This window comes from Ricinus communis, chromosome 1 (genome assembly GCF_019578655.1).
Source record: "Ricinus communis isolate WT05 ecotype wild-type chromosome 1, ASM1957865v1, whole genome shotgun sequence".
NCBI classification, from domain to species: Eukaryota; Viridiplantae; Streptophyta; class Magnoliopsida; order Malpighiales; family Euphorbiaceae; genus Ricinus; species Ricinus communis.
In genome coordinates this window covers 35029474-35039101 of record NC_063256.1, presented here as the reverse complement: position 1 = coordinate 35039101, position 9628 = coordinate 35029474, and the positions used below count along the sequence as shown (strand labels likewise).

Sequence of the window (9628 nt, the reverse complement as noted above, 5' to 3'; positions counted from 1 at the left end):
TAAAACTATTATGATAATCTATATTACAAAAATATATTTTAATATTATTTTAATTAATTAATTATATATTATACTACTAATTTAAATTATAAAATTTTTATTTATAATTTTTAATTATTTATATAAATTAAAATTATATAAGTGAATTTTATAATTATTAGATACCACTAAATAAATTTTAAAAATAAATAAATTTTTTAATAAATAAAAATAGTTTTTTATCAATCAATAATTAAATACTAATATATAATTAATTGATTTAAATTACTAAAATCAAAGTAATTTTAAATTATTATAAATATATGGCTCTTAGTTTATATATAAGTAAAGGGTAAAAGGAAAAACATTAATGGAAGTACTAAAATAACAAGAGTAACACAGGCAAAACCGTGTAACCATAAGCAGAGAGATAATAATATAGACGGAAAGCCCTAGAGAGTGAGAGAGTGGGGCTTTTGATTCAGAATATCGGAGTTGCTTTCTACATTCAAATTATTTAATCTGAAATCTAAAACTCTTCCAATTTTTTCTGCTGCTAATAATCATGGGTTCAGGTACTGCGTTTGTTTTCCTTTTCTTTTTTCTAATTAACTTTAGTTATTTCTTTTCTTGGACAATCATCAATCATCACTAAGCAGTGACTAACTATTGCGCTTAGGGATTTAATTACATTTTAATTGATTTATGCTAATGGTTGTTAGGGTTTAATATTGGTAAATAATAACAATAATGAGAAATGTGCAGATGCAGATATGGAAGATTATGGATTCGAGTACTCTGACGATGAGCCCGAGGAGCAAGATGTTGATATTGAGAATCAGTATTACAATTCCAAAGGTTTTTTCTTAATTTATTTATTAACAGATTTTGATAAATTTCTTCTTTATTTTAGATATATATTTTGTATATAAATAAGTGTTGTTTAGTTACTTAAAATTGTTTGATTGTAGTTACTTTTTACTTTCTTTTATACATGTTAGGTTGATATTGCAGATTTTTAATTTATACTAGTAGAGTAATCAAAGTTATGGGCATTTTCCTCTTTTTTTTTTTTATTTAATTTATAAACTTATTCTTTTCATTTGCATTTCATCAAATCATTTATTTTCTGTGGGGAAAGATTTAGGGGGTAAGATACCCCTTGCTTAGTAAGTAAACTGTAACATCTACTACTGGATCAAACAAAATTTTATATTATATAACATATACTATTTGAAACAATTCATCGAGACTTGTTATAAAAATAATTCAATCAAATTTAAAGTTTAAACAAAGTTTTCTGCTACGATCACTATTGTTTTCTTTTTTGAATGTTGTTAAGGATTTAGGTCTAATGGAATGAGATTATTTCTTATGTGACTTTCCTAGGAATTTATTTTGAGGCAAAATATTATTAAATTATTTTGGTGATTAAAAGCATCTCTTAGGACAAAGACGTATCTTGTTGTGACTTTCTTTTTAATATGTTTTTCAATTTATGATCTGTTTTTTTGCTGTACCACTTTTCTATGTAATCGTATTATTTCAGCTGGACTACTTCCATATAATCTTTATTTTCATTAAGTCGCTTTATTGAGTTAATCTATGTTCTGCAATTTGGATCTTATGATTATGTATAATTAGTTAACTACCAACTAGTTATAATAAATTTTAACTAAAGTTTTGTTGAAAATGTCTGCTGTCAGATTTATGATGGGAACTTTGCATTTTTTTGTCTTCACTTCATTCTTTATTTATTTGCTAACTTGTAATTCCTTTTTTTTTTTCTTTAAAAAGGTTTGGTCGAAACAGACCCAGAAGCAGCACTTGCAGGTTTTGCTGAAGTTGTTAGCATGGAACCAGAGAAGGCAGAATGGTGAGTACTGTAGAACTTTGATATTTACTGTGATATTTTTATGCATTCAAATCCATTTGATCTCCATTTTACTTTGAGCACATGGTTTTCCATTTTATTATTTGTGCTCTTAGCATTGGAGTTAGAGATATAATGAATTAGAAGTATGGAAGAGGCCTTGGCCGAGCCAACATTATGCAAAATATAGGAAGTCACATTAGGAGATATGATTATGTTTCTTGGTTCTTGAGATTGAGAATTTAATGTAAGAGTTGTTCTAGCCTAATTGGAGCAAGTTCCATCAGAATTGAGTTTATGATTTGAGGGTTGAAAGAACACACTGACTGATTTAAACCCTGTTTTTGCATATTTTCAGCCAATTTACCAATCATTTAAACAACCATTACTTGTAGTATAAAACATATAATGGGTTGAAATTTCTTGGCTGCATAATTCTCCCTTGGTTTGACTAACTGGACTTTGAGTTTGGAAATGTGCAAGATCTTCAAATTGCATCCTTACAATGGAGACTTCTCTTTTTCAGGCCATTTTCCTTGTTGAACTGTTGGTTGCATGACATCATTTTCTCTGCTGGGATAAACTTGACCTGTTTTAAAATGCTCCCTTTTGAAATTGTTTTTGAACTTACATAAAATATCAAAACATCGTAATTGCAAATAGAGCTCAATTGAAAGTCAGAATGTTTAATGGTACTACTTTTGCTTTGCATTTATTTTTTTGGGCTTCATTTTAAAGTCATAGGCTTCATATGATACAACTCAATTAGCTTTGAATCTGGTGGGGTTGGGTTCATGCGTCTGTTTTCTCCATCCCCCGCTGTTTGGTTAGGCGGCATATAAAAGATCTTCTGAACTAAGAAAAGGGTGGAAGTATTTTCTTTTCCAGATCATGTTTAGTCCATGACTTTGAAGCACCCAAGGCTTGTGCTGCTTTATGGCTTTGATGATGTCACTTATGACATTTTAATTTTAAGAAATTTTTGACACAAGGTCTATACAATCTTCAATTAGTTATGAGTCTTTAAGCTTGATAATCCTGCACAGTGGGCGCTTGCTATCACACATATGCTTCTGGTATTGATCATGAATGTACTAAGAGCTAAGAGCAGAAATAAGTGAAATATCTATGCATCCTCTTCCAATTTTTTCAAAGTAATGCACTGCATGATCTAATTGTTATTCTGTCTCTTAAATATATGCTGACTCTCTCCACATTTCTTGCACAATGAAATTTCCTGTTTTATAGGAAAATTATAGCTTTGTATTTAAGACACTTACAAATCCTGATAACTATATGCTTGGTCTCCTACATTGCAAAACATAAAATTCATCAATTTACTAGGAAGAGTTAAGAATAAACGATGAATTAAAGACTAACAAGAAATTGGACACCTTTTTCTCATATGTTTAGATAATAAAAAAATTAATAAAATCCTTGTCTTAGAGTTGAGGAAAAGCACGTGTGCACTGAACCTTTTTGTTGCATTGCCAAATTAACAGCGCATATGTGAAGTGTGTTTTATTAGTTTCATTTCTTACATGTGAAGAGTCAGTAGCTAGTGTGATCTTATTCTAGCTAATGGAAGGTGTATGACTTAGCAAAGCCCTTGTGTGCTTGAAGTTATTTAAAATTGTAACGGGTTTGGAGCTGTCTTTTCATGCAATATCCTTGTAGATAGTTATCTTAATTGTATAGATGAACAACCTTGTAAATGCTTTTTTCTCTGTCTGGAGGCAAAGTAGGGTGTGTGAGTGATATATATGAGCAGTAGTGTGTATTTTGTTATATATGCTATTTGTGTGTTAAACATATGAAAAGATATTGGTTGATGTCTCTAATATGTGTTTTATTCCTTCAGCTGTATGCTATCATTGTTTATACAATTCTTATTTGAGATTGCTTAACCTTGCGTGTTTGTTCACCTACCGAGAGAGTATTATGTTTGTTTCAAGCCATTTTAATCATAATCAGACATTTGCTCTTCATCTTAACAGGGGTTTTAAAGCACTAAAACAAACTGTCAAGCTTTATTATCGTTTAGGGAAGTATAAAGAAATGATGGATGCTTATAGAGAGATGCTTACATACATTAAATCAGCGGTCACACGTAACTACAGTGAGAAATGCATAAACAACATAATGGACTTTGTTTCTGGATCAGCTAGTCAGAACTTTGGCCTCCTTCAAGAATTTTATCAGACCACCCTGAAGGCCCTGGAAGAGGCAAAGAATGAGGTAAGATATATTATAAACATTGTTAAGATCTTCTTATGTGAGGAGGTTTATGCAGCTTCTCTCTTCCGCAGAGACTTTGGTTCAAGACAAATCTTAAACTTTGCAAGATATGGTTTGATATGGGCGAATATGGGCGAATGAGCAAGGTAACTTGTCATAGTTATTTGTTTTTTTTGCTATTTTCTTTGCACCTATTAATTATGTATGAGATTGAATTGTTGTACATGATCAGATTCTGAAAGAACTCCATAAATCTTGTCAACGAGAAGATGGTACGGATGATCAAAAGAAAGGCAGTCAACTCCTGGAGGTATATGCAATTGAAATTCAAATGTACACTGAGACCAAGAACAACAAAAAGCTTAAGGTGAGGGTTTTTTCCTGTGTACTTGTTTTATACCCCAATATTTCTGCTTAGTCTTTTTCATATCTTGAGAACAATTTTATTTTCAGGAAAAGGCCAAACCTAAACTCATTTAAGCCTTAAACCGAATTCTATTGGAGTTGCCTATATGGATTCTTGTTCTTTGCTCCAAACAATTTTGGGCTATGTCTTTGGAAATATGTAGAGCCACTAGATCATCTCGTGCCACTTTTCTCAATGTTAGTTTAGGTTTACCTTTTACTTTCTTCATTCCATCTACCTAAATATGGTCGAGTTTTCTAACTGGCTCATGAATAGTTCTACAGCTCACGTGGAGAAAAAGCTTTTACGGTGAACTAGTTTAAGCATGTTAAGTGATGGTGCTTCTGTCCAATTTTTAATATAGTGCTCTGTTCAATGACAAGTTGATTGTATAATCAGTTGGGAAGTTGATCAAACCTAAGAATTTTAAGAATTAGGCTAAGAGCATATGATAAGGTAATTTATTAGCTAATCTAATCTATTGATTTTATATGAAGCCAACAATTATTCTTATGTGGTGTTGAACTAATGGTGAAATGAAACATATTTTGTAGAATACCTTCATCTACATATATAATTGTAACGACTAGGCAGGATTTCTGTTACATGGAGAACTCGCAAATAACTTGTAGGCCTGGCATATGCTATAACAGAAAAATGGACAGATGCTATCAATCTTAAGAACAGGTTGTCAGGCTGGCACTGAGCTGTAAGCACCTAACTAAATTGTCAATTTTCAGCAGGACTTTCATGTGAATAGTAAACACATTGATTATTGTTTATTGAAGATAAAAATGGGGCATTATTGCTTTTGCTGTATATTTCTCAAGTTCTGCTCGACTCTTCAATTCTCCTTATGGTGGTTGCAACATAATGTTCAGACGCTCTGATTTGAGGCTTCAAATTGATGTCTTTCTATGCTTTGGTTTACCAGCAATTATACCAAAAAGCTCTTGCAATCAAGTCGGCAATTCCACATCCAAGGATCATGGGGATAATTCGGGAATGTGGTGGGAAGATGCATATGGCAGAGCGTCAATGGGCTGAGGCTGCAACAGATTTCTTTGAAGCTTTCAAAAACTATGATGAAGCTGGGAACCAAAGACGCATACAATGCCTAAAGTATGTTTGCTATCTCTTCTTAATTTTTTCTCTTTATTGTTGACACATGCATGTGCAGCTTATATGTTTTTTAGATGAGATCTGAAAAGATTAATGTCAAGTACTGGAATTATTAGAAAGCAAATGGTGTAGGACAGACTTGGAGTAAGCTGTTCTACAGGTAAATTTGCAGAAAATAAGGGGTTTAAAATTGAGGTAGGTCATCTGAACAAAAGTTCAGATCTGAAACAGAGGAATAGGGAAAACAAAATTGTCTAAGAGTCAACATTTAGAAGGTTTAGGAGTTACATCTAAAGAGAAGGTTTCTTCAGAATCACACCTAGGGAAGAATCGAATCACACAATTCAAAATAGCAACATTGCTGTAATTTTTATTAAACTGAAATCTCCACCCTCAATTATTACAAGCCTAGGTATATATAGACTAAACTTATCCTAACATTACTTGGATTGAGGATTCTAAACTAAGAAAAATATAAACTTAAAATTAAACTTAAAATATAATAAGGACTCCTAAAATGAATTTTAACAAGTATTTCCAGCAAATCTGGAAATTACAGAAATACCATTTGGATTCTTGGAATTTTCTTTTTGTTGATGTTTTCCTTAACCACATCAGTAAACCCAATTTATGAGATTGAAACATGGACAATTCTATATTCCAATATAATATTGTGTACGGGTGTTAAAGAATTGTGGTGAGAAAATTATCTTTCATTTTTATGGATGCTATTAAGGATGAGCATCGCTTGGTTTGGTTTGGACCCCAACCGAATAACCGAACTCCTAGTTTTACTAACCGAACTGAGCTGAACTTGGAAAGGAGACCAAACTAAACATCTTCAGTTCGGTTCAGTTTGGACCTCCTAATGGGCTTATTTATTTTATTTGTTTGTTTTAAATTTGGTCTAAAATTTGAATAGTTCACTTTTTTTTAAATTTTATCAATAATTGCTCACTTTGATTTCTACATTAACGTTGTGAAAAAATAGAGTATTTGTGTTAAATGGGCTCTCAGCTTTTTAGTTTGGGCGCTCAAGAACTAAGTTAACCCTTTTGAAGCTCTCTTCTTACAGATCACAAGAAAAAATTGGAACCTTGAGATTCAAAAAACTCCAAAAAGAAGCAAAATTAGAGTCCCTAACAAAAGCATAGATCTAGTTTGAAACCCAAAAACAAAATGTAACAGAATGACCACCAATCATTATTCAGAAAACAAATCACCAACCATCCTAGGGATATGCAAGGAACTTGCATTTGCCAGAAAACAATAACACCACCCATTATACTGCCTCAAACCGCATGGATAAGAAACATAAAGAATTCAAGAACCAGCATTCTATCTTGTTATAACAATAAGGAATCAAGAACACAAAGAAGTAAAGATAAAGAAGAACAAGAAGAAGAAGAAGAAGAGAGAAGAAATAGAAAAAAAATACAGAGAATGAGAATATAGAAAAACTAGAATAGGAAAAAGGAAATAATCATAAAGTGAAAAAGGACAGAGAAAGAAATATAACTGTTAGTGTTAGTATGAGAGAGGTAAAGGGTGGGAGGAGAGAAGCAGCTGTTAGTGTTTTAGGGTTAGGTTTGCCGAGAATATATTAAAACTATTTGAAAGAATATAAACTTCGGTGGTTCAGTTGTATCAAAATTTTTTGGGCAAAAATCGGACTGAATGAAAACTTAATTCCTTTTTGTATCTTCAAGACCGAGTCGGACCAATTTAAACTAATAATCAAACTTAGCTGGTTGGTTGGGTTCTCCTTTCTTCAGTTTAGTCGCGCGCACCCCTAGATATTATGTAGCAGGTGTATCAGATAAAGACAAAAAACTTGAAAACCATTTATGGTCTCTCATTATGTGGGATAGTAGAACTATGCTCTCTCTCTCTCACACACTCAATATTGGGATGCAGCTATATCTGCATGCATGTGCTTGTTCCCTACTGACTCTTCCAGAGCATGTTCTGGGGGCATGTATGAAAACCATGTAAAGTTGAAGATTACTTTACAGATCACCACAGCTCTCCTATACAATGTTTTGTCTGCATGCTAATTCATAGCATTCGTATAAAAAATAATTTAAATTTGACTGGTTACAGGTCTTCTTGCTATTCAAGATGGTATATCTTGCTTTTGCATTGCATTTTTGGTACAGCACCAATATATTTCTCCTTGTTGGGAACTCCCATTGCACTGTTTTAGCATCATTTAGTTACATTATTACTTATGAATTGACAGATACCTGGTTTTGGCTAATATGCTGATGGAATCTGAAGTGAATCCATTTGATGGTCAAGAGGCAAAGCCGTAAGAGTTTATATACATTGTACGATTTATACTTTTCCTCCTCCTGTCTCACTTGTGCACCTCTCTTATGATGGTTACTAACCAGATATAAAAATGACCCTGAGATTTTGGCAATGACAAACCTAATAGCAGCATATCAACGAAATGAAATATTGGAGTTTGAGAAAATCCTCAAGGTATGTTTAATGTATTTTGATTGAATTTGGTCATGACTTGCCAGTCGTTTCTGTATTTGCATTTAATTTGCTATCTGGACGTTCCTCAGAGTAACAGAAGGACAATAATGGATGATCCGTTCATACGGAATTATATTGAAGATCTATTGAAGAATGTCAGAACTCAAGTGCTGCTCAAGCTTATTAAGCCTTATACAAGAATTCGGATTCCTTTCATATCGAAGGTGAAGGCTGCGAATTCTTTCTTAATTACACTATAGTTTTCACTGCCAGTTATTATGAGGATCCTGTAAAAGTGGGATGTTTTGAACTTGGTTATCTCGCAGGAACTCAATGTGCCAGAAAAAGATGTTGAGCAGCTGTTGGTTTCACTAATATTGGACAATCGTATTGATGGGCATATTGATCAAGTGAACAGGCTATTAGAGCGTGGTGACAGGTATGCTGTCCTTGTTTTACTTTTGTGTCCCAGTTCTCTGATTGGCTTGGACTTGGCAGTTGTTTAAATGTTCATGTACAAATTTTTATCATCATTGATGCAGCCATCATTATAGTTATAAAATGGCTTGCAGGTCAAAGGGAATGAAGAAGTATACTGCCATTGATAAATGGAACACACAGCTTAGATCACTTTATCAAACTATCAGCAATCGCGTGTACTGAGATTGTGTTTCTAGGTAGTGTGATTTTCATCCGAGGGAGGTACAATCTTCTTCTCCATATTTTGGTGGTATCGACAACAGAACTTTGCCTTCTCTGTGTGAAACCAGTGTTATAGAAGCTACTTCTAGAAGTAAACCTTTAGATTGAGAAGAGCTGTCTTTCACAGCTGGTGCATTTCAAAGAAAAATGAGGGTAGAGGATGTATAATCTATAGTATACAAATAATTTTGACACTTTGAGAAAAAGTCCACTCTGGCAGGTTTTGCACATTCAATCAATCCATTTTTTTGCCAGTTGTTTCTTACGATTGATTTTTCAACTGCCGCCTTCTATAAGGACAGGAGAAAGTTATTATTATTATTATGACTCTGGCATCCTTAAAAGAATGCACAAAAGAAAGGTAGTACTCCTGATTGGGACTTGGTGTAGGTCCAAAAACAGTGGAGATCTGAATTAATTCTTCAGCACAAGAGTGTAGATGTTCTTCTATCTCAGCTTGGAAAACAGAGGTGGGCTCGGCTCAATTGGGGCATATGCTTTAATTTAGATAAAGCTTTTGATCTTGACTGATCTTTGACACCTGGGGCTCTGTTTGTTTCTGCAAAAAAGAAAAAAAAAAGCCATTTTCGAGTTCAACAAGCTTTCTCTTCTTTGATGACACCGATCCAGTCACCTTGTCCCAAATTTGTAGGCATGTGTTTATCAAGCTTTCTGGTAGTTGGGTGGCATTTGGCAACAACCTTTCCAACAGACCCAATTTTCAATTTTATTACGCTTATGGTGTCCCTTATGAGGTGTTTCTAAATTATTTGCTTTTGCTAAATGAAAGCTGGAAAAGCTATAATTTATGAATCCTTTCT

General features: G+C 33.1%; 1 protein-coding gene across 1 annotated transcript; it reads left to right on the top strand.

Moving 5' to 3' along the window:
- Positions 1 to 359: 359 nt before the first annotated feature.
- Positions 360 to 9061, top strand: LOC8279868 (COP9 signalosome complex subunit 2). Its single transcript, XM_002532534.4, has 12 exons — positions 360 to 554; positions 745 to 837; positions 1777 to 1855; positions 3850 to 4090; positions 4162 to 4236; positions 4323 to 4457; positions 5431 to 5618; positions 7861 to 7929; positions 8015 to 8105; positions 8195 to 8329; positions 8432 to 8544; positions 8678 to 9061. Exons 1-12 carry the CDS (start codon positions 545 to 547, stop codon positions 8766 to 8768), a joined length of 1320 nt encoding a protein of 439 aa, XP_002532580.1. The 5' UTR covers positions 360 to 544; the 3' UTR covers positions 8769 to 9061.
- The last annotated feature ends 567 nt before the right edge of the window (positions 9062 to 9628 follow it).